Source organism: Moesziomyces antarcticus (assembly GCF_000747765.1).
Source record: "Moesziomyces antarcticus DNA, scaffold: scaffold_v10009, strain JCM 10317, whole genome shotgun sequence".
Lineage (NCBI taxonomy): Eukaryota > Fungi > Basidiomycota > Ustilaginomycetes > Ustilaginales > Ustilaginaceae > Moesziomyces > Moesziomyces antarcticus.
In genome coordinates, this window is record NW_014639001.1 from 635,286 (window position 1) to 658,177 (window position 22,892).

Below are 22,892 nucleotides of genomic sequence, written 5' to 3' on the forward strand. Positions count from 1 at the left end.
AAAGTCCCGCGTTTGCTGCAGGGCGACGGTGCCTGGCGACCATGGACAACGGACCAATCCCTCTCCGGCTTCACATAGGCCGCTCAGTCAGTACAGAGATGCTGTAGCCCCGCAAAGAACAGCGCAGCTGGTGAGATTACAAAAGTTCAACAGAGAGCGCACTCGAGCCAGCCTGGGCTCTGTTGCTGAGAGGAAAGCCGACGACCGGAAAAACAAGCTGAAGCAAAACAAAGAGGCCACAGACGGGACTGCGACAGGTCGGTGACCCTTTCCAACCTACGCAGGAGGTGGAGGACGAGGGCCGGGGAGAACGCGCGACGCTCCGTCCGCCTTGCGGACCGCTGCATCAAAGTAAGGTCTGTGCATGTGGTAGAGCCCCTTTGCGACCAAGGAATTGGCTCCCAGCTCATGCTGGCGCGACCAAAGCGCAACAAAAGCCTTATCGAACGTTGGGAATGCCGCATCCGGTGGATGATGGGTGGCGAGGAACATTTCGCCTTCCAGTGTGATTGCAGTCATGACGACACGGCGACGGAACGACTCGCGCATCTTGAGCGAAAAGAGCCCCAAATACTCTGGACCGAGCGCCAGTGACCGTCCCAAATGGTACCGCGACGTAGCGGGTCCGTTCTTATCAATCCAGTCAGCGAATGCTTGGTGGAACCACGGATCGGGGCGATACACGAACTGGGAGGAGTGGTCGGGTCGGAGTCCCGAGTTGGCAATCGAGGCACGCCATGGTTGAGAGTCGGTGGGCGCCACAAAGTTGCTAGGATTGGCCTTCCATGCGGAAAAGATGTCGGCGCCCGATACCGGGTCTTGCTTGGCGCGAAACATGAAGCTCTGCTTGGCTCCGACTTCGGCAGATTGCTTGAGGTGGCCCCAGAAGCGCTTGCCTGCACTGTACATTCCGCGACACACGAGCACAGCTTGCCCCTCGAACGTCTTGAGCTCCCATACGTACAGCCCGGTGAGTGTCGGAGCGTTTAGACTCGCCGGAACCCGATGCACTTTCATGAGCCAAAACTTTCGGCCTCCAAAGTTCAACTCGATGCCGAGGTGTTCCACACGCAGGTACGAGAAGGCGTCCACAAAAGCATCGTGCGAGTCGTGACGCGGAAGCAGCTTGGGTCTCTCTGCATTCCAGACCGACTTGAGCTCGAGGCTAGGATGCACCTCGTTGCGTATTTCTTCCTCGAGGTCTTCCTCTTGGGTTACGATCAGCACTGGCCTCCTGACCATCTCCATCGGATCGGCGTCCTGGAGGCTCGAGATGAAGGCATGCCTGTCTAGCTTGGAGGATGGAAAGGGCCAAAGGTTCTGCGGCGCAGAATCGGATGTAGAAGCTGATGCTCGCACGGATGGAGTAGCCTGCCTTATGCCTCTGGCAGGCGGAAGCACCTGCTGTTCATGCGGAGCCGGGTGAGAACGGGCACCAAAGACGACCGCCGATAGGTCGGCCGGATTGCGATCGTCGACCGCAGGTTCAAGGCCGGACCACAGGGCTGATGAAGCTGCTTGATCGTGCCACGGCTCGGTCGACCATATGGTCTTTGCGGGAAAATACATGTGGTCCGGAGCACGGTGAAGTGACGGCGAATAAGAATCATGGAGAAGGGCTCGATCCGGTCCTTGCTGTTGCGAGCCTAGACCGTGACCGAAGTCTAGACCCTCTGCAATCCCTGGTTGCCCCGGCAAACCATGATGAAGCAGATCGTTGAAGCTGCTTTGAGAAGCGGCAGAGGCGTGAACAGCTTGTGCGACTCCTGGCTGCCCCGGCAGGCCGTGGTGCAGCAGGTCGGTCAAGCTGCCCTGGGAAGCGGCAGAAGCTTGATGGGCCTCTGCAATCCCTACTTGACCCGGCAGACCGTGATGCAGCAGATTGCTGAAGCTGCCTACACTTCCAAAGGCGTCGAGCAATTCATCGTTGCTTGCGGCGCCAGGAATAAGTGGTGCTACCGCCGACGCAACGAGCACCTTTGTAAGGAGCACGACCGGTAAGACGTCGGAGCGAAGCAAATACATGGCTGCGATGTGGCACTTTTGATAGAAGAACGCCAGAGTGGTGGCTTTGGGCGTCCTTTAAGTAGGCGGCGCCTGGGAGCCATCTCCGTGTGAGCAATGAAGTGGTCCCACGATTTCCAAGCCACCACATGATGCATATGAGGCAAGTTGACGATCGATGCCGCCACATGAGGTTACTATCACCATATTCGAACTCGCTTGGGCGATTTCCGAATGAAGCGTGCCCTGGTCAATGCGATTGAAGCACGACTTGGTGCAGCTCTGCATCGACGATGCCCGTTCATTGTCAGAGGTGCATCGAAGGACCGTGTGCAGGATGCAGGCGATCAAGATGGAAGCAAGCTGCGAGCAAGCTGTCAGTATGGAGGTGTGGAGGTGTGGAGGTGTGGAGTGTCGGATAAATTGCGGTGCGCCGTCTCGAAAGTGAGCGTTGCTCTCGCTGTCGGGTGGTTCGAGGCGTAGAAGCTCTGGCTCACACGGCCTGCATCCAGCCATCGGGCTTCATCTCGCAAGTTGACAGAGCACACCCAACGAACTACCTTCAGGCACGGACGATGACTGTTGAGTGGGTGGAGTGGATGGACCGTGCGTGGGCGAGATTCCCCCGCATTCTGGGATTGGCGCGGGGATGCGGTTTTAAGCAGCCGTCCAGTTTGGCATGCGTCGCGGCAACTTTTCCCCTTGGCTTATCTGCGTGCTGCGGCTTGGCTTCGGTGCAGGCCGCGGTCACCTGCCGCCTGGTTACGCTGCGGGATAGACGCTCGGCGCTCATGCTGCGCGAAAGGGTCACGAGGTATCTGGCTTGTGCGTTGCAAGGTGGCGCCTAGCATGCCTCTCCGCTGCCAATGCCCATATAAACAGCCCCTTTCCAGACGAATCCGCCACAAGGCCTTCAAACGACCACACTGCCCATCATGTCGATGCAAGACACAGTTCAGAAGGTGCTCGATGCGGCTACCGCCGACATCTCCCAGCCCAATGCCGTGCCGGGTGCGGTGATGTACATCGCCGACAAGACGGGCAAGCAGGTAGCTTGGGCCGCGGCGGGTGTCAAGCAAGCAGGCAAGCCCGACCCCATGACGACCGACTCGGTCTTTTGGGTGGCAAGCTGCACCAAGCTCATCACCGCCATCGCCTGTCTCCAACTCGTCGAGCAGGGTAAACTCAATCTACAGGACGACGTGACCAAGTACCTGCCCGAGATGGCGGAAGTCAAGATGATCGATGGATCCAAGCCCAAGCGCGTGCCTACGGTCTGGAACTGTCTGACGCACACGTGCGGGCTGGGATACTCCTTCTTCAACCCGGCACTCAAAGCGCTCGAAGACAAGAAGGGCCGCAAGGTGATCGATGCATTCGATGCGTCCAAGCAGAGCATCATGGGACCCTACGTCACCGAGCCTGGATCCGAGTGGGAGTACGGAATGGGAATCGACTGGGCGGGTCAAGTTGTGGAGCGAGTTTCGGGTCTTTCGCTCAACGACTACTTCCAGAAGCACATCTTTGCGCCTCTTGGCATCAAGAACGCCAGCTTCCTTCCCAAGACTGCTGGTCTGGCCGACAAACTCGTCGGCTCGCACTACCGCAACCCAGACGGAATCATCTCGCCCAACGAACACTGGCTCAACCAGCAAGAGTCCAAGATCGAGGTGCACTACGGCGGCGCTGGACTCTGGGCCAATGCTGCCGAATACTGCCAGATTTTGGTGGCTCTCCTCAACGGTGGCACCCATCCAAAGACTGGCGGAAAGATCCTCACGCCCGAAAGCGTCGAGGAGCTCGTCAAGCCGCAGCTGGACGACAAACTCGCAGCCGACATGGACCGCGAGTTCCCCAACACCGACCCTACGCTTACCAACTACTTCGAGGGATGCACGGTCAAAGGCGTGCCCAAGAACTGGGCGCTCGGCGGAATGCGTCTGACAGTCCAACACCCCATGTTCAAGTACAGCGACAAGGTACGCCCTTCTCTCCACATGAGTCCAGTCTTACATTTGCGCTGACAGAACCTCTCTGCTACAGTCTCTTTTCTGGTGCGGCATTCAAAACAGCTACTGTAAGTCCCCCAAGCCTTCATTCACACTTTCACAGTATCAAATGACTTATACTTGCTATTCACGATACGGACAGGGTGGGCCGACTTCAAGGACGGAACGTGCGGCATGATCCAGTCGCAGATCGGTCCGTTCCTCGACATGGGCACCCTCGGCATCCTCGCCCAGATCGAGCCCCAGGTCCACGCCGCCTACGCCAAGTAGCCACGACACTGCTTCACAATCGCTCGGAACGACGCACGAAATCAAGCCACTGTAATGTGACCTGAGTACTTTCGATGTCCGGGTACTAGCGACGTCATTCTGTGATTCTGAGTTGCCCACAAGTATGCAGTGAGACAAGGGCATGATCGCGACCGACGCATTGTGTTGCCGCCGTTGAATACGTGCTCGATGACATCACCTCGGTCCTTCGTCCGAGAATGCGATGCTTTTGGACAGAGCGGGAATACGTCTGGCACGCGGCGAGAAAGGACGGGCTCCATGCCGAAGCATCTTGAACAGCGAGTTGTGTTGCGCGATGACATGATCGGTCGAGCGTGCTGGCAGCGGATGCGCTTGATACCGTCGAGCACGAGCAGCAACACCGTCTCGACGAGCAGCATGAGGAGGTAGCATCGACTGCTTTGGCCGATGCTCTCGACGAGGCTGAAGATGATGGCAACAACGACATGGATGCATCGTTCAACGACCCTCTTTCGCCATACGGACACATAGATTTGGGACGAGCTCGACGCCATTGAGCCGTTCGACACCCGCTCGAGGAGGGCGAACAGTTGCTCAAGGACACGCTGCAGAGCGTAGGGACGAGGCCGGGCACGGCGACACCATGTACTGCTCAAGGACCACTCGGCCAACCTGTTGGAGCAGCTCCCAAGGTCTGATCTCGTCGGCGGCTACAAATTCAAGCTCTGGAATGGCGGACTCGCTTCCATACGGCTTCTGAATCCAATACCCGCCGCCAACTTCCCGCATCCGACAGTAGCTTCATAGATGTCATCGTGTGCCTTGGGATCGTGCCATCTCGCGATGCAAATCTTGGCTCGTCACGACCACACTTCGTTCCAGCAGCAAGTCCAGATACATACTGCGCTTGGAGTTCCGCAGCAATCTAACTTGGCGTGCGTCGAGCAGGATGTACGTCCCGCTCACACTGTCGGAGAGGTCTTGCGAGGTGGTCCAAGCATACGCGAGCGTGTGTCATGCTTCAAGACAAGTCAACACCGCAATGCTTGGGCACATCACGTTTACTGACGGCGTTGATCGCAATAACACAAGAGCAACGGCACTGTACCAAAACTTCACTCGCGCTCCAGTAGTACCCGTCGACTGTAGCGTCCACAGCATCCGCTGCATCGCAGTACCTCGCAGTCTCGATTTGGGCTCGGTATGAACTGACCCCATGCGTCGGCAACATTCCCGCGTCAGAAGTACTCGGACTCAAGCACTGACACCATACTAAAAACCTCACTCCGAAAACGTCGGTTGGACAACCCACTTAAACCATGCTACCATCGCGTTGGAAGTCGAAAAATCAAACATCATCGCGTTGGCAGCGTCGGTAGCACACTTGCCGATCCTGATCACGAGATAAAACACATCTTCCAATTACACATCGGCCACAACTCAGGATCTACGCAATCAGAACTTGGCGCGGGCAATGTTGCTCTTCTTGACGTCGTAGCGGTCGAGGTTCATGACCTTGTTCCAAGCCTGGACAAAGTCCTTGCTGAACTTGTCGGCGTTGTCGGCCTGGGCGTAGTTCTCGGCGAGCGCACGCAGCTCGGCCTGCGAGCCAAAGATGAGGTCGGCGCGCGTGGCGCTCCACTTCTTCTGGCCCGACTTGCGGTCGAGACCGTCAAAGACCTCGCCCTTGCCACCGTCGGCAGCCTTCCACTCGGTGCTCATGTCGAGCAGGTTGACAAAGAAGTCGTTGGTCAGCTGGCCACGGCGGTGCGTGAAGACACCGTGCGACGAGCCGTCGTAGTTGAGGCCGAGCACACGCAGACCACCAATGAGCACGGTGAGCTCGGGAGGCGAAAGCGTGAGCAGGTTGGCGCGGTCGACCAGGTACTGCTCCGAACGCACGCGCTCGGTCGAGCCGCCGTAGTTGCGGAAGCCATCGGCGGTAGGCTCGAGCCACTTGAAGGTGTCCTCCTCGGTCTCCTCCTGCGAGGCGTCGGTACGACCAGGGGTGAAGGGGACGGGAAGACCCGACGCCTTCTCAAGCGCGGCGTTGCCGGCGAGCACAATGAGGTCGGCGATCGAAATCTGCTTGCCACCCTGGTTGGCCGAGTTGAACTGCTGCTGGACACCCTCGAGGGCGCGGAGCACCTCGTTGAGGACGGCGGGGTTGTTGACCTTCCAGTCCTTCATGGGCGCCAGACGGATACGGGCGCCGTTGGCACCACCACGCTTGTCCGAGTCACGGTAGCTCGAGGCAGACGACCAGGCGGTGAGGAGGAACTTGGATGGGTCGACACCGGTGCCGAGGATGGCCTGCTTCAGGCCCGAGAGATCGCGATCGTCGACGAGAGGGTGGTTGACAGGGGGCACGGGGTCCTCCCAGATGAGCGTCTCCTTGGGGACCTCGGGACCGAGCCAGCGGGCGCGGGGGCCCATGTCACGGTGGAGCAGCTTGAACCACGCGCGGGCAAAGGCGTCGGCAAACTGGTCGGGGTTCTCGAGGAAGCGGCGCGAGATCTTGTCGTAGGCGGGGTCGTAGCGCAGCGACAGATCGGTGGTGAGCATGGTGGGGCGACGCTTCTTGGACGGGTCGAAGGGGTCGGGGATGATGGCGTCGGAGTTCTTGGCGACCCACTGGTTGGCGCCAGCGGGCGACTTCTCAAGCTCCCACTCGAACTTGTAGAGGTACTCGAGGTAGAGGTTGGACCACTGGGTGGGCTTGCTGGTCCAGATGACCTCGAGACCGGAGGTGATGGCATCGCCGGCCTTGCCGGAGCCGTGCTTGCTGATCCAGCCGAGACCCTGGTTCTCGATGTCAGCGCCGTTGGGCTCGGGGCCGACGAGGTCGGGGTTGCCGGCACCGTGGGTCTTGCCGAAGGTGTGGCCACCGGCGATGAGGGCGACGGTCTCCTCGTCGTTCATGGCCATGCGGCCGAAGGTGGTGCGGATGTCGTTGGCGGCGGCGACCGGGTCTGGCTCGCCGTTAGGGCCCTCGGGATTGACGTAGATGAGACCCATGTGGGAAGCGGCGAGCTGGCCTTCGAGGTTGCGGTTCTTGAGATCCTTGGGGTTGCCGCCCTTGTTGCCCTCTTCGTAGCGCACGTCATTGCCGAGCCAGGTGGTCTCGCCACCCCAGTAAGTGGACTCGTCGGCCTCCCAGGTGTCGGGGCGACCGCCGGCGAAACCGAAGGTCTTGAAGCCCATCGACTCGAGGGCGACGTTACCGCTGAGGAGGAAGAGGTCGGCCCAGGAGATCTTGTTACCGTACTTCTGCTTGATGGGCCAGAGGAGACGACGGCCCTTGTCGAGGTTGCCGTTGTCTGGCCACGAGTTGAGGGGAGCGAAACGCTGCTGGCCCTCTCCTCCACCACCGCGGCCGTCCTGGACACGGTAGGTACCGGCGGCGTGCCATGCGAGACGGATGAAGAAACCACCGTAGTGACCGAAGTCGGCGGGCCAGAAGTCCTGCGAGTCGGTCATGAGGGCGGTGAGGTCCTTCTTGAGCGCATCGTAGTCGATGCTCTGGAAGGCGGCAGCATAGTCAAAGTCGGCCTTGAAGGGATCCGAATTTGCCTGGTGCTGACGGAGGATGTTGAGACGGAGGGCGTTGGGCCACCAGTCGCTGTTCTTGGTACCGCCACCGGCGGCGGGGACGCGCTTGGGGTCGATGTTGTGAGCAACGGGGCACTCTCCCATGGTTGCGATGTAGTGTGTTGGAGTTTGGTGTGAAGGGTCTGAGAATACGTGCGCGCGAGCAGAATGAAGATGCTGCACGTAAGGATGGTGGTCGAGAGCGATGGGATGGGAAGAAAGGGTGGCGTATGTATATATGTGAGGGTGGCGGAAGGCGCCGACCAGGCTCGGTTGGTGCCAAATGCTCAGCCGGCAGTGGCGGAAGGGCGATGGCCGAGACTGCTTGCGGGGAAAGTGGCGGAATAGCAGAGGCTGCGAACGAGGCTGCGAGGCTGCGTAGATGCGCGCGAAGGCACAGACAGGGAGACAGAGAGAGTGGTCGGTGCGCGATTGCGTTGGTCATTTCGGTGTGCATTTTCGAGGAAGCGGCGTGACGTTGGAAGTTACTGCTGGAGTGCACTGTTCTGTAAGCGCGCCAAAGCGGCGACGGCGACCCATGAGGTTGTCGCGCATGGCCAGCGTGAAACGGGCAGGGCTGGGCAGTAATAGCTAGGCGCGCATTGGTTCCGCGGCTCGAAAGGCTGATGCAAGTTGGAATCAGAATGCCGCGATGCGCAGTCAGTCAGCAGCTCAGTCGCCACCCACCGCCCGAACCGAGCCGTCGCGCGGCTTCCATTTGCCTTCCATTTGGGTGCTCATGGAAATTCGAGGAAACTGCACCCGGCGCCACCCTTTCGACGGTCGGAACAGGAGATACTCGGCCGACAAATGTCACACTACTCTCGTAATGAGAGGCCGCCTCGCCACCCACCTCTGCGCCGAACGCTGCAAGGGAGCGAGCGCATGGCAAGATTCGCTCATCGAGTCCCCGATTCGCCGCTGTCTCGCCGCTACCTCATATGTCAAACTTCTGAGCTCAGCGTCGTGTGTGGCAATTGCAAAGTGACCTAGTGTACAAGAGGCCCCTGGTACGCATGCCGATACCGGATCCAGCACACGGCCGGGATGGCAAAGCTGCCCACCAAAAAGGCCGAAGTGTAGTTCATGTTGGCGCTCGTCACCGGCCACGTCGGCGGCAGCGACAGGAAGACGCAGAGCAGCACCGTAAATGCAATCGTGAGCAGATTGGCCGAAATGGTCAGCCACTTGGGCATCTTGAACGGCGGATCCCAAGCACCATCGCCGTCGCCCTCGGACGAGTCGGATCCCATGCTGCCACCTTGCTTGTCGGCCGTTGCTCCACGTGGCTCGCCTCGGCCTGCTCGGTACCTTGCGGCCAAGCACACCCCGGCCACGATCGCATACGACACCGCGAGTAGCAACGTCGGCACCGAGATGATCGCGCTAAACGCCGCCGTATTGCCAATGTAGATCAGCCCGATGCAGCTCTGGCACACCAGCACCAGCAGACCCGCGCGCAGCGGCGAGTCGAACCTCGTGTTGACCGTGCCAAAGAACGTCGAGAGCGGGAAGCCACGCTGGCGCGAAAAGCCGTAGATGCATCGACTCGCCGCCATGGCCACATCCGCCGACGTGATCAGGAACGACACGAGCGGAATCAGCAGCAGCACAATCGCGCCCGAACGCGACGTCTTGAGCCGCAGCATCTCGGCGAAAGGAAAGCCCGTCGAGGTGGTGATGATCGCATCCAGCTCCGGCAGCGTAAATACGAGCACAAACGCATACGCCAGCGTCACCACAACGCTCGTTCCAAGCCCGCCAAAGATCGCGATCGGCACCTGGCGCGCAGGGTTGGCCATCTCCTCCGAAAAGTGCGTCGGCACATCCATCGCCGTCGTCGACAGCGCCGCCTGCGAAAGTCCCAGCACCCACGGGATAAAGTTGTTGCCCCATCCCGACACGTTGACAATGTCCACCAGTGCAAACTCGACCGTATTGTACTGGCCGCGCGATTGGATCAGCAGCGTCAACACCACCACCACCAGTCCCAGCACCGACCACGTAAACGCAAACACGTTCAGCCTCGACACCAGCTTCGACGCGATCCCCGCCACCACAAAGCTGAACGCCGCCGTACAAACGATCGACACCGACACGTGCCACGTCTCGATCACATACGACGGAAACGTGAGGTTGATCATGGCGAGCAGGATGACCGTGGTGATGAGCTGCGCCGCTACGCTGAGGAAGATGTAACCCAGCAGCACCAGCCACGAAGTCAAGTACGACAGATAGCGTCCGTGCAGCCGATACACCCATGCTGCCTGGCCCGAGGCGTTGGGAAATTGCGAGGCCGGCTCGGCGATCGTGATGGCAGCCGCCATGTTGCAGACGCCCACGATGATCATGCCCCACACCAGAACGTTGGCTCCTCCGCTCGCCAGCGCTGTCGCTGCACTCGCCGAGTAGGCAATCCATGTAGAGAGCGACGTATACCCGAGCGCAATCGCTCCCAGCGTACTCAGCTTCTTGCCCAGCACTCCATCGCCGGTAGTGTGGTCAAGCCTTGCTTCCTCGCCGCCATCACCGACGAAACTGACTGGCGCCTGCCGATCGAGCTCCGACACGGTGATCTCGGCGCCCGAAGACAAGTGCTTGCTGGACTCGGCCATCTTCTTTTCTTGAGACATGATGAGAAGGCTCGTGCTTGGTACGACCCGGGATGATGTCGATCTTGTAGCGGAACTGCGCTTGGCAGAATCTTCCGATGCAAATCAAGGGCGGCGCCTCCAAGCAGCTCTCGGACTGCTTTCTTATACGATGTTGAGAGAGATTCCGGGCGAGCCCTTGCATCACAGTACTTGCTCGAGGATGATAAGCGGGAAGGAGGTGGGTGCAGGAGCATTCGATCGACACTGAGCACATGGTGCCGACATGCGAGCTGGGCCTCAGGCGGGATGGACTGGTTGAGCCGCTTCGCAGGGCGGGAAAGGTGGACGGACCTTGAATGTCAAGTTCCGCACGCCAGGGTTGCAATCACGCCTACGGATAACGGCCAGGCCATCTCGGCGATATGGGACGGGCGCGGGTTCCACCACCAGCACGGCAACGATCATCCGACCCTGGATCAGGGCGAGCGCACGCGTTCGAGCCAGCCGTGCGCCTGCGCTCGCATGTGCTGTATGGCCAAGTGCCGAGATGCCAAGCACGACCCAACTCCCTAGGCGGTGCACTGTGCAAGGACGCGTGTCCAAGCGAGGCGCAACACTCTGTTATCGCGGCAGTGCACCACGATAAAGAATCCAGCCCGGCGCCAGGTATCGGCAAGGGTCTGCGGAAGCCTGCACGATGCACCAAAAATGCGGGGTAGCGTTTATTAATTGGTACATGGCCTTTGTGCCGCTTGACGGCGTGCAAGGCTAAACCAAAGCAAGTCGCACGGGCCGAGCAGGGTTCGACCTACCGACACGACGTGCGAGCACGCCTATCAGACCCTGTGACATCGGCTTGCTGGACGAGCTCCGACCACGCACCAATCAACAGCAATGGCAAGTTTGATAAGCTGGAAGCGATTGGCTGCGATTCGTCGTTCGCATCTACTGCGCCAATATGACACGGCAAGCTTTGTGGATCCGACGGGTGAACCTGATGGTGCTCTTCCAGACGGTGGCGAACGCTAAGCGACTAAGCGTACAGGCGAGTAAGCGAGCCAATCGGAACGCGTCGCTTAATTTTGGCACAGCTGTCACCGCCTAGATTAGCGGCGCGGCCAATCTCTGTGCACAGCGCTTGAGGGCGATAAGCGCGCCAGGCTCTTCTTTCGTCCACGCCCACGCCCACATTGCGGCACTTTGGCCCCCGAGTGTGCTCGCATACCGCTAAAGCCGTGCGCGTGACCACGGGCGCATGACAGTGATGTGCAGAGTCAAGACGCCTCGAAGCTATCCGATAGGGCGGGCCGCGCAGTTGCAGCAGGCAGTCCTGTAGAAGCCAAATCTTCCGTGCGCACCAGATCCAGCACAGACACACTCTGACGAGCTACAGATCGTCGCTCCAGCCTTGCTGGCTGGTTCTTCAGACTACTTAAAGTAATCTGGTACGTTGCGCATCTCTTTGCCTTCCCTCCATACCATCGCGATAGTTTACTTGGCTGCAAAGCTCATACCACGGCAAAGATGGCTCCCACTGCAGTAGACGTGGTCGACTCGGGCCCAGCATCGTCTGTCGGCATCAAGTCGGTTGGCGGCAAGTCGGTAGCTCGGACGCAGCTCCACCCGCTCGACGACATTACTCCCGCTGAGAACAAGCTGGCGGTCGAGCTCATCCGTGCCTACCACGCCCAGGATGGTTTCGACCCCTGGTTCAAGTCGGTCCAGCGACAGGAACCTCGCAAGGCGGTTCTGCTTCCCTGGCTCGATGCCTACCATGCCGGCAAGAATCCGGCGCCACTGCCGCGCAAGATCGAGGCGATCTACATCGAGCCCAAGACGGCCAAGATCCACGAAACCGTACTCGACGTAGCCTCGCAAAGCGTCGAGTCGCACACCGTCGTGGCGGGCGCCCACCGTACCAACCTCGACATCACGCAGCTCGAGGAGTTCGAAAAGGCGGTGGTGCAGGATCCGCTGGTTCACCAGGCGCTCAAGGAGCTCGGTCTGGAGGCTGACACGCCCATCGCTTCCGATCCGTGGATCTTTGGCGCCGACTCGTTCGAGGACCAGCCGTACCTGATGCAGTTCCTCATGTACCTCAAGTCGCCGCGCACGGGACACGATGGCGACTCGTTCCACTACTCGTGGCCGCTGCCGTTCGTGCCTGTCGTCGACGTGCTGACGGGCAAGATCACGCGTGTCGACTGGTGCTACACCGGCGACTCGGCCGACGGCATGGTGCACACCTGGAAGCAGGGATGGGCGCAGTCCAACATGGAGGATCGCGAGTACATGCCGCATCTCCAGCCCAACTTCCAGGCGCGACCGGGTCTCAAGCCGCTCATCGTTCAGCAGCCCGAGGGTGCGTCGTTCACGGTGAGCGGCAAGAACGTCGAGTGGCAGGGATGGAATTTCCGCATCAGCTGGACTGCGAGGGAAGGCTTGGCGCTGCACGACCTTCGATTCAAGGGCCGATCCGTCTTTCACCGACTGTCGATGTCCGAGATGACGGTACCGTACGGCGATCCGCGTCCGCCGCTGCACCGCAAGCAGGCGTTCGATGTGGGCGATGCCTCGTGCGGCTTTACTGCCAACAGCCTCGGTCTGGGGTGCGACTGCCTGGGTGCGATCCACTACTTTGACGGCCACCTTGCGCTGCCCAACGGCGAGCTGCTTCAGCAGCAAAAGGTGGTGTGCATGCACGAGGTCGACGACGGCCTGGGCATGAAGCACACCAACTACCGAACCAACAACCCGTACGTGGTGCGTCGCCGCACGCTCGTGCTGCAGACCATCATCACGGTGGCCAACTACGAGTACATCTTCTTGTGGCACTTTGACCAGACGGGAGCGATCTCGTTCGAGGTGCGTGCCACGGGTGTGCTGTCCGTGTCGCCCATCGATGCGGGCAAGACGTCGCCGTACGGCAACGTGGTGTCGCGCGGTGTGCTGGGTACCAACCACCAGCACATCTTTTGCGTTCGCGTCGACCCGCGCATCGACGGCGACGGCAACACGGTGCACTACGAGGACAGCGTGGCCATGCCGTTCAGCACGGAGGCCGACAAGCTGGCGAACCCGCACGGCGTGGGCTACACGGTGCAGAAGACCGTGCTGACGCACGAGGGCGGAGCGGATCTGGCTCCCATGCAGAACCGCACGTTCAAGATCACCAACCCTAACAAGATCAACGCCATCTCGCAGAAGCCGATCGGATACAAGATGCACGTGCCTGCGACGCAGCTGCTGCTGGCACACCCAGATTCGGTGGCGTATGCGCGCGCCGAGTTTGCAAGACACCACGTGTGGGTGACCAAGTACCGCGACGACGAGCTGTGGGCGGGCGGCAAGTACACCAACCAGTCCAACGGCAAGCAGGGCGGACTTGCGACGTACAGCGCAGGCAAGCAGAGCACCGTCAACGAGGACGTGGTGGTGTGGGCCGTGTTTGGTCTCACGCACAACCCGCGTGTCGAGGACTTCCCCGTGATGCCCGTCGAGTCGCTCATGATGTCGCTCAAGCCCAACGACTTTTGGGAGACGTGCCCGATCCTCGATATCGCCACCAGCTCGCAGGCGGTCAACCGATCGACGCTGCTCAGCTCGCACGAGGGCGAGGCGGAGTCGTCGTCGGCATGCTGCAAGATGTAGACCTCGCTAGTCATCTAGATAATATGAATGATGAAGAAAGCTGAACAAAGCAGATGGATGCCAAGTTTGTGTAGTGTTTGCGAAGGCAGCGGAAGCGGAAGCGGAAATATTGCGGTCAGCTTTTCTCGTTTGAATTTTGGCGGATTATAAATTTTGGCGGATTATACTTCATGACTTGACCTTGCCCGCTCGAACACGGCACTGCACAGCCATGCACCAACGGACAAGTCTAGTCGTGACATGCGGGGACTCACGGAGCTCGAAGTGCGGGGCAGATAGGGCAAGGCGAATGAGGTGCCAAGCCTATCGCCATCCGAATCGGAACGAGTTGCAGCCCAGATGTTGGGGACGGGCTTGCCCAGACGCAAAAGCTGGGGCCGAGGTGGGGGTTTGAGGGGGTGGGGGTTTACAGCTCCGTTCGTGTGCCGTGTGATGCGGGGCTTTGAAGCGGCGTCAGGGTCCGGGCAAGCGCTCACTTCAAACCTCTGAATTGGGCCGACTTGGATTGGTCAATGCAAATAGACTCACACGGCTTCGGAAAGCGGAGCGCGGCACGGCCCGCACGCTCCGACCCTTGTACGCCCCTTCTGGCAATGCATTCCGCCTTGTCCGACCGTCCTTGTCCCACCAGCCACAGAGCGAACGGTGGCACAATTGCCGACTGCCGACTGCCGACAAGGCCGACGTCCATCCATCTTGACTTTGACTTTGACTTTGACTTTGACTTCCACTTTGACTTTGACTTTGACTTTGACATCGCGTCCCTTCATCTCACGCATCTCACCTTGCACACCAAACGCCGAGAAGCGTCTCATACTTGCCTAAATCTCGTCTCTCGCCGACAATCATGGTGCTCGCCGTCGCTGCACCTCCAAACAAGCGCAGGCGTCTCGACTCCTTCCTCTCCGACTCGGGGCGCGACGACGATGACGACGATGATCGCGATGATGAAGACAACGACTCCGAGTCCTCATCCCGCTCTCCCTCCCCGGCAGCAGGCGCACACGCCATCGCCCACATGATCTCTTCCCAGCGCCATCCCTCCACAAAATCAACCGGCGCAATCGATCCCTCCCTCGACGATGCGCCATCCGCCTCCTCCTCTACAAAACACAGATGCGACATCTGCTCAAAGACGTTCGCACGCCATGAGCACATGATCCGCCACCGTGCATCCCACACCGACTCCGCCTCCTTCTCTTGCGACGACTGTGGCAAAAGATTCCGCAGGTCCGACGTCCTCCAGCGTCATCGCAGGCTCCACGTCACACGCAAGGAACTCAACCTCGACGAGTCAAACACTAAACTCACAAAGCGTCAACGCTCCGCACTCGCTCGCGTCGAAGCCGCCTGCCTCCGCTGCTCCTCCAAAAAGCTCAAGTGCGACGCTGCAAAACCTTCGTGTGCCCGCTGCCGTCGTCTGCCGGACACCGCCTGCGTCTATCCCGCCCACTCCGACACCGCCCCCTCCTCGCCCACGCACAACGTCGACGATGCATGGAACAACGAGCCCCCTCCCGCCTCCTTTGACGCACACACTGCTTCTCCGCCCATCGCCAGCTCCACCCCTTACCCTGCCCAGGCATCCACAGCTAGTCCAGCCACTTTCGCACAGCAACCTCCCTCCCTGCTCGAGACCCACTTCTCCGCATCTTCCATATCCTCGTCCACCCCCGTCGACCTCCAGCCTCAATCCTTGCTCTCCGCCACTCCCGCAAACTTTATTCCGGCAACGCAGAGCCTCACGCACATGCTCCACGCCCCTCCGCCTCCCGTCGATGCAAATGCTGCCAACGCACAACGTACGCTTCACGACCTCATCGGATGGCTCGACGGGCCTCTCGTCCAGGAACGCCCCGACCTCGAAAAGATCGACTGGATCTTTGGCGACAGCCCAGAAGCCCCTCAGCTCCTCGACTGGGCACAGATGTACGAGTGGGCCGATTTCGACCTTGCCGCTCGTCCCAACGCCCTCGCTCCCTCCTCCTCAGACGCCTTGTCCGCTCTGCCCTCGTTCGAACAAGCTCAAGCGCAGCCACAAAATACCCTCACTCCCCACCATCGCCATCTCTCCAACACCGCGCCCATCCAGCAAAACAGCCCGCTCTTTGTCCTCAGCTCCGCCGCAGAGATGCTCGACTTTGGCCAGCGCTCTTCGCAAGCCTTGAACGACTCTGGAGCCGCCAGGACGCCAATGCCCCAAATCGGCGTGGACGAGCTCAATGGCTCAGCCGATGTACTGCCCTCAGACAACAGAGCCGTCACCACAGGTCGTTCGCGCTGGAATAGCCCCGAGCCCGCAGAAGACGACCTCGTCACCAGCGACTCCGCAAGATCCGATCCCTCCGACTCCAAGCGCGGTTCGCACAGCGCAGACACCGCGGCTGCCTTCGCTGATGGCCTACGTCCCGCTCGCCACGCCAAAACCTCGAGTGGCCGCAACGCTGCCGCATCCCAGGCGTGGCCAAACCGCTGGAACCCGGCCATCAAGGAGAATTCGCTGCCCAGTTTCATCTTCACCCGCGCCTCCGAGGAGCACCTCATGGCCGAAGACATGGCTCACGTCAAGCGCATCGGTCATGGCGCCATGATGCGCATGGTCGAGCACCTCAAGAACGCCGCCGAAGGCCCACTCGAAGAGGAGCGCTTCAACGCCGCCTTTGCCTCGCTCGACGCAGCCACGCTAAACGTCTACCTCCAGCTCTTCTTCCACCACTGCTACTCGTATCTGCCCGCCATCCACCAGGTCACCTTCCATCCCGATCGCTGCGATCCCCGTTTGCTCGCCGCGCTCTGTGCAGTCGGTGCCTTCTTCTCCGAGATCCCCGGCAGTCGCAATGCTGCCATCTACCTCGCCAGTCTCGACCAGATCAGCGTCAGCCGAGCCACGCTCTCCAACAATGCGCTCGCACGCGTCACCTCGACCTTTCAGTCGATTCTGCTCATCTACATGATCTGGCGTAGTGTCGGCGTGCCGTCTCGACAGGAGTATGCAGAGGCGTTCAGATCAACCTATTGCACCATGATCCGGCGCGCTAGGCTGCTCGAGAACATCGCTCCGCCCAAGTTGCCGGCGCGTGCAACCATCGACGAGCGATGGACTGCCTGGATTGCTTGGGAATCGGGCCGTCGTACCGCGTGGTCTACGCTCGTGTCCGAGACCGAGCTGTCGGTCCACTGGAACTTGCCCGAAGCTTTCGCGCCCAACGAGATCACGGGCAAACTGCCGTGTGACGATCGGCTCTGGGAAGCACCTACGGCAATCGAGTGGATGCAGACCGCAAAGATGCTCGCGCCTCCGCTCAGGGGATTGCAGCCCGGCGCAGGCGTTGGCATGCCCTCGATTGTGGCCGACGTAGCAGACGAGCATTTCGTCTGGCCCGACAGCTCGAGCCAGCTCGACGTGGCCACCGCGTGCGACATTATTCAGCGCTACGCACAAGCGTCTCCCAACGATGCCGTCGCGTCGGTCACCGAGGAAGAAAGGGAGGCACTGGCGCGACTCTCTCCGTTCAGCAGGCTGTGTGTTGGCTCGGCTGTCATGCTGTCCACGCATCACACGATGAAGATGGTGCGATTCTGTCCGATGCTGCTCGGCGACGAGGAGCAGGCGCGCGAGAGGATGCGCAACTACCTCGGCGCGGCCACCGACCTGCTCAGCACCAACCAGGTGCGCGATGCGCGCGTCGACCTGCTGCTGCATGCCATCCAGCTCTTTGAGCTCATCTCGCCCGAGATGCTCCAGCTGCTCTCGTGTCGGCGCGGCGTGCCTCGCATGCAGGCTGCGCGCAACGAGCTCAGCGCCCAACTCAACCAGGCCAAACCCTGGAAGACCAGATGCATCGTCTTTCACGCTGGCCAGATGCTACGCCTAGCAAAGCAGAGCCTCCAGCGAGCTCCCGTCGAGTGTCTCCACATCTTTTACGCTGCCATCGCCCTGCAAGCTGTGTCGCTGTTGGTGCTCCAGAACTCGGCAGGCGCACCGTCGGGGACGATCTATCGCATCGCCTTCAACGGGCCTGCTCGGTCGGCAGTCTCACAGGGATCGGCCGATGCGGGATCGACGCGAGTGTGGCGCTCTGGATCATCAGCCTCGATCGCCTCGTCCACATCGCCCTCGAGCGCAGGTGCGTACAGCTCGGCAGCCACAAGCATCAACAGTATGGATGCGGCAGATGCGCGCTCAGCACCTACGACATTCATGCTCGAATCGGTCGGCAACCTCGCCCACCCGCTAGCACCCGAACGCATCTTGTCGCTTGCATCAAAGTGGCTTCGCGCCGATGACGGCGTGGGTGTCTGGCCAATCGGTCAATCGCTCGCCAAGATCCTCGACTCACTTGCTGCACTGACGCCTCGACGCACGGATGCCAGTTGAATATCAATACGCGTTTCGTCATTTCAGTCGATTCTGTACCACGCTGTGTGAGGACGGCTCTGCAAGCGTCAAAACGACGTCTTTATCTTGAGTCCGCCCCGCTGTCGCGATCCCCTGCGGTTGCCAGGACAACGATGTTCTCCTCACCGCTCGGCGGCGTCAGGTCTGCCGCCGAGGATGCCACGGCGGGCCGGACGCCGCTGGGGACCCGGCCAGCGGCGGACTTGACGCAGCCGAGGATTACGCGGGCGGTATCATCCCCTGCCTTCGCCTGCCTTCTCCCGGCTCCATACTCCACGGGCTTGGCCGCCCTTTTTCGCCCCCATCCGTGGCTTAAAGGCGCCGATGCCGATGCAGGCGACGGACAGCAGACGGCTGTATGCGATCAAAACCAACATATATGACAGTGCTGTAACATGGCTGCGAATGCGAATGATGACGGTGATTCAATCTACGCGGCGTGCGAGTGCGAGCTAACTGAGCGAGCGAGTTGCTGCGCGAGGTACATGCTGCAAACCCCTGAGCCACTGACCGACCGGCCAGACAGCCGCATCGGCGTCGGAGCGGCACCACTCAATGTTCATCAAAAGATGTCCAGCGCGCAACAAAGCTTGGCAGCGACTTTGAGCTTAGCGGCCGGGGTTGTGGCCTCCATAAGTGCTGCGTCTGTTGTCGAGCTTGCCGTGGCTTTTGTGGTCCACGAACTGTCTCGCCGCTTTCTTCATGGTGTGGAGATGAATGGGCTTTCCTTTGCCGGGTGCGTAGCCGCCCTTGTGCATCTTGAGGCTGTAGTGTTGGGGACGTCGAAGCACATCGTCATCGACGAGCAACACGTCGCCATGCTTGACGTTAGGAAAGCGTGGCCGGCAGACGTCAGGGAAGCACGGCCTCACCAGTCTTGGAGGTTAGGAAAGCGTGGCCTGTAGATGTCCGAGGAACGCTGACCGAGTCGCATTCCTGTTGAACGCGCTTTGCCTGGGCATCGTCAGGCCGCTTGCGCGCGTCCTCCACCTCGTCCAACTCGTCGAAGAGACCGTTGAACCTGCCGTTCAGCTGGACTTTCCACTGTCCAGACGATCTCATGCCGATGGTGCCTTGTCCGGGAGTCTTGCGAGTGGGGTCGCCCTTGTCGGCGCTATGCGATCGAGGCATGCCTACGGATGAGAACAGATCAATGACGACTGAAAGTGACGATGATGCGCTCGGAGTCATGGCCGCCAGGGAAGATTTTGCGAGCCTCGGCCTGTCTCCACTCCGACAGCTTGTTCGGATCCTTGCCCGTTTTCGTGTGTCGCATGGGCGGCACCACCGTAATTTCAATGATGACCGCCGCCATCCGAGCTTGTGAGCATTAACGCCGAGGTACCCGGACCTAGCCGTGGTGGACTGGCTGCGATTGTTGACGGCTGGAGTTGTTGCGCGATAGAAATAGCTTTGAGTCAAGAACCGGCCGTCAACAGCCACAACCGGTCCGCTAGGGCCAATTCAGGATGCTCGGGTGTCTATCCCCATAAGCTTGGATGGCAGGCAGTCAAAATTGATACCACGGTGATGCCGCCCAAGCGACCCACGAAGACGGACTAGGAATAAGCTGCGTCAAGCTCGGATGGAGGATCGCCTTGATCGATACCACGGTGACCTCACGCAGGCATCACTTCGAACTTGTCGAGGATCCCCGAGGCCTGTCCGCAAGGCCTGGAGGCAAATCCTGGAGGCAAGTTCTGGCCGGCAAGGTTTTTTCAGGCGACCACGAGCCTTGATGTTGTAGTCTGCGAGGCTGAACGATATGGCGCCGACAGTGCAGGCGACATACATCAGATACTGTAGGTCATGTAAGGCCTCTGCCTCCCTCTGTCACGCACGTCTCAATCTCACTGAGCTAGCTTCTCACTCCGCCCGTGCAGTCAGTACATCGCGCAAGTCCAACATTGACATTCGCTCGTCAAAACATCTTGCTTCGTGATGCATTACTCCGTCTGCTTTTGTCGACTTGCTCACCGGCGCTCAGCCAGTGCCGGTCCCTTTCTCGATTTCCTGGCGGCTCTCACACCGAGTCGTCCGGCAGACTACTTCTCTCACTCCTGGAGCGAGCCTTTCTGGATCGCCTGTCTGTGCGCCTGTGCGGGAGTGATAAACGGGCGCTGTGCGGGTGCTGTGCGGGTGCTGTGCGGGGGTTGCGGGTGGTGTCGAGTTCCGCACGTCGCGGGTCGGAAACAATGGCCCGAAGGGCGCGGATCGAAAAATTCGACAACGCGGCTCACGCTTTCAGGACCTAACATTATGAAATTTGCCCCACGCTCATCGGCCCGCGGGGACCCCACCACCATATCGACCCTCATCCACCAGCGTGCTGACCACGTACAAACTGTAGCGAGATTTCATAAGATTCATGAAGTAGAGAAGCGAGAGAGCCTACGGCAGGGAAACTAACGTTGAGAGAGCAGGAAGCGGAAGAGATAATTACTTCGGGAGCCAGATGGCCTGGACCTGGCAGTAGGCGGCAAGACCGGAGGAACCATGCTCGGCACCGATACCAGAGCTCTTCATACCGCCGAAAGGAACGGCAGGGTGATGGCTCACCATTCGATTGATCCACACCGTCCCGCTTTCGACCTGGCGAGCGATGCGCTCGGCGGCAGCGTTGTCAGACCCCCAAACGGTGGCACCGAGACCCCACTGGGAGTCGTTGACGCGCTTGAGCAGGTCGGCCTCGTCCTTCCACTTGAGCAGGGGCACGATGGGGCCGAAGGGCTCCTCCTGAACGAGCTTGCTGTCCTCAGGAGGGTTGTCGACGATGCTGAGCGGGTAGAAGTAGCCATCCTTCTTCTCGACCTCGCCTCCGGAGATGAAGTTGAACTTCTTGTTCTTGGACTCCTCGAAGAACTCGGCGACCTTGTTGTACTGCATCTTGTTGTTGATGGGACCGAACATGACGCCCTCCTCGTTGCCGGGGCCCACCTTGAAGTTCTGAACGACCTGGGCGAGAGTCGCCTTGAATTCGTCGTAGATGTCCTCGTGAACGTAGATACGCTTGGCGGCGATGCAGACCTGACCCGAGTTGAAGAAGGCGCTCAGTAGAACGTTCTGTGCGGCAGTGGCCATGTCCGACTGCTGCGGGAGCACGATGCAAGGGTCGTTGCCACCGAGCTCCAGAGTGAAGCGCTTGAGCGTGGCAGAGCAGCTCTTGGCGACGAGGCGGCCAGTGACAGTGCTGCCGGTGAACGAGATCTTCTGGATGCGAGGGTGCTCGGTGATCCAAGGGCCGAGGTTGTCGTCACCAACGACGATCTGAACCACACCGGGAGGGAAGATCTTCTGCGCGGCCTCGATGATGCGAATGTCGCAGAGAGGCGTGAAGGGCGAGGGCTTGATGATAATGCAGTTACCGGTGATGATGGCCTGGGTCACCTTCCAGAGCATGAGCAGGATGGGGAAGTTCCAGGGCACAATACCGGCGCAAACACCGAGAGGGAGGTAGCGCTCGACAGCGCGGTGTGTCTCGTCCTCGTGCTTGACCTTCTCTTCGAGGCGGACCTTGGCGAGCTCGGTGAACCAGGGGAGGATGCTCTCGCACTCGTGCTGGGAGAACATGAGCGCCTTGCCCTGCTCGGCGGTGAGCAGCTTGACGAGCTCGGGCGTCATGGCCTTGAACTCTTCGCCGTACTGCTCGAGCAGCTTAGCACGCTCGTCCCACGAGGTCTTGGACCACGAAGGGAAAGCGGCGTGGGCGGCATCGACGGCCTGGTCGACGGTGTCCTTGGTGGCGATAGGCACCTGTGCGATCACCTTTTCGGTGGCGGGGTCGATGACGTCGAGCATCTTGGCGCCCTTGGCATCAACGGACTTGCCGTTGATGACGTGCGAGAAGGGCGCATCGAGCAGCTTGGAGGCGACGCCGACAGTCATTGTGAATGTGTCTGAATAGATGGGGGTGATGGGATATGGGTGAGAGGTCAACGGTCCGTGTGCGGGGAATAGAGAGGGCTCTTTATAGCGGTTCGGGGATGGTCTTGCAAGGCGGCGGGGGTCAGCTGTCCGTGCGCTCGGCGTGCCAGTTGCCGAGCAGGGCGATCAGAGCCTGTCGCCAAGTGGCGGACTGGAAGCGCGAAAAGTGACAGCCAACCAAAAGCAGGCACCAGGTCGCACAAGCTCGGTGTCGCGGCTTCGAGGTACGACCGCGCGCGGCCTTTTTGGTGACCGCGGCGGGTGGAGGCGCACAGAGCCTCAGCCCTCGCCCTGTCTCGCTGCGTAGACGGTTAAAATTGTCCTTCGCGGGTCGCGACCCGCGGCCATCCGCACTTTTTGCGGAGACAAGCCGCGATCCTTCAGATCGCCCAGGCGGCCACCGCTGCCTTGCCGCACGCCTCAGTCCCACGCTCTATCCTTCGAGAGTGACACCGCAGCCAAGTAGAA

At 60.2% G+C, this 22,892-nt stretch overlaps 8 protein-coding genes across 8 annotated transcripts; 3 read left to right on the forward strand and 5 right to left on the reverse strand.

Moving 5' to 3' along the window:
* Nucleotides 1-276: 276 nt before the first annotated feature.
* Nucleotides 277-2,025, reverse strand: PAN0_009d3898 (uncharacterized protein; the record flags this gene model as incomplete). The annotated part of the gene is made up of 1 exon (XM_014800857.1): nucleotides 277-2,025. The coding sequence occupies one exon, from the start codon at nucleotides 2,023-2,025 to the stop codon at nucleotides 277-279; it is 1,749 nt and encodes a 582-aa protein (XP_014656343.1).
* A 914-nt stretch (nucleotides 2,026-2,939) lies between these two features.
* Nucleotides 2,940-4,822, forward strand: PAN0_009c3899 (beta-lactamase; the record flags this gene model as incomplete). The annotated part of the gene is made up of 4 exons (XM_014800858.1): nucleotides 2,940-3,983; nucleotides 4,048-4,081; nucleotides 4,156-4,279; nucleotides 4,618-4,822. The coding sequence occupies 4 exons, from the start codon at nucleotides 2,940-2,942 to the stop codon at nucleotides 4,820-4,822; spliced, it is 1,407 nt and encodes a 468-aa protein (XP_014656344.1).
* Nucleotides 4,823-5,720: 898 nt separating this feature from the next.
* On the reverse strand, nucleotides 5,721-7,961 carry PAN0_009d3900 (bifunctional enzyme with catalase and broad-spectrum peroxidase activity; the record flags this gene model as incomplete). The annotated part of the gene is made up of 1 exon (XM_014800859.1): nucleotides 5,721-7,961. One exon carries the CDS (start codon nucleotides 7,959-7,961, stop codon nucleotides 5,721-5,723), a length of 2,241 nt encoding a protein of 746 aa, XP_014656345.1.
* Nucleotides 7,962-8,845: 884 nt separating this feature from the next.
* PAN0_009d3901 (GABA permease GabA) lies at nucleotides 8,846-10,489 on the reverse strand (the record flags this gene model as incomplete). The annotated part of the gene is made up of 1 exon (XM_014800860.1): nucleotides 8,846-10,489. One exon carries the CDS (start codon nucleotides 10,487-10,489, stop codon nucleotides 8,846-8,848), a length of 1,644 nt encoding a protein of 547 aa, XP_014656346.1.
* A 1,485-nt stretch (nucleotides 10,490-11,974) lies between these two features.
* Nucleotides 11,975-14,101, forward strand: PAN0_009c3902 (uncharacterized protein; the record flags this gene model as incomplete). Its single annotated transcript, XM_014800861.1, has 1 exon — nucleotides 11,975-14,101. The coding sequence occupies one exon, from the start codon at nucleotides 11,975-11,977 to the stop codon at nucleotides 14,099-14,101; it is 2,127 nt and encodes a 708-aa protein (XP_014656347.1).
* An 847-nt stretch (nucleotides 14,102-14,948) lies between these two features.
* On the forward strand, nucleotides 14,949-18,479 carry PAN0_009c3903 (uncharacterized protein; the record flags this gene model as incomplete). The annotated part of the gene is made up of 1 exon (XM_014800862.1): nucleotides 14,949-18,479. One exon carries the CDS (start codon nucleotides 14,949-14,951, stop codon nucleotides 18,477-18,479), a length of 3,531 nt encoding a protein of 1,176 aa, XP_014656348.1.
* Nucleotides 18,480-19,108: 629 nt separating this feature from the next.
* PAN0_009d3904 (uncharacterized protein) lies at nucleotides 19,109-19,691 on the reverse strand (the record flags this gene model as incomplete). Its single annotated transcript, XM_014800863.1, has 2 exons — nucleotides 19,109-19,321; nucleotides 19,425-19,691. The coding sequence occupies 2 exons, from the start codon at nucleotides 19,689-19,691 to the stop codon at nucleotides 19,109-19,111; spliced, it is 480 nt and encodes a 159-aa protein (XP_014656349.1).
* A 1,248-nt stretch (nucleotides 19,692-20,939) lies between these two features.
* Nucleotides 20,940-22,385, reverse strand: PAN0_009d3905 (aldehyde dehydrogenase (NAD+); the record flags this gene model as incomplete). The annotated part of the gene is made up of 1 exon (XM_014800864.1): nucleotides 20,940-22,385. One exon carries the CDS (start codon nucleotides 22,383-22,385, stop codon nucleotides 20,940-20,942), a length of 1,446 nt encoding a protein of 481 aa, XP_014656350.1.
* Between the last annotated feature and the right edge of the window lie 507 nt (nucleotides 22,386-22,892).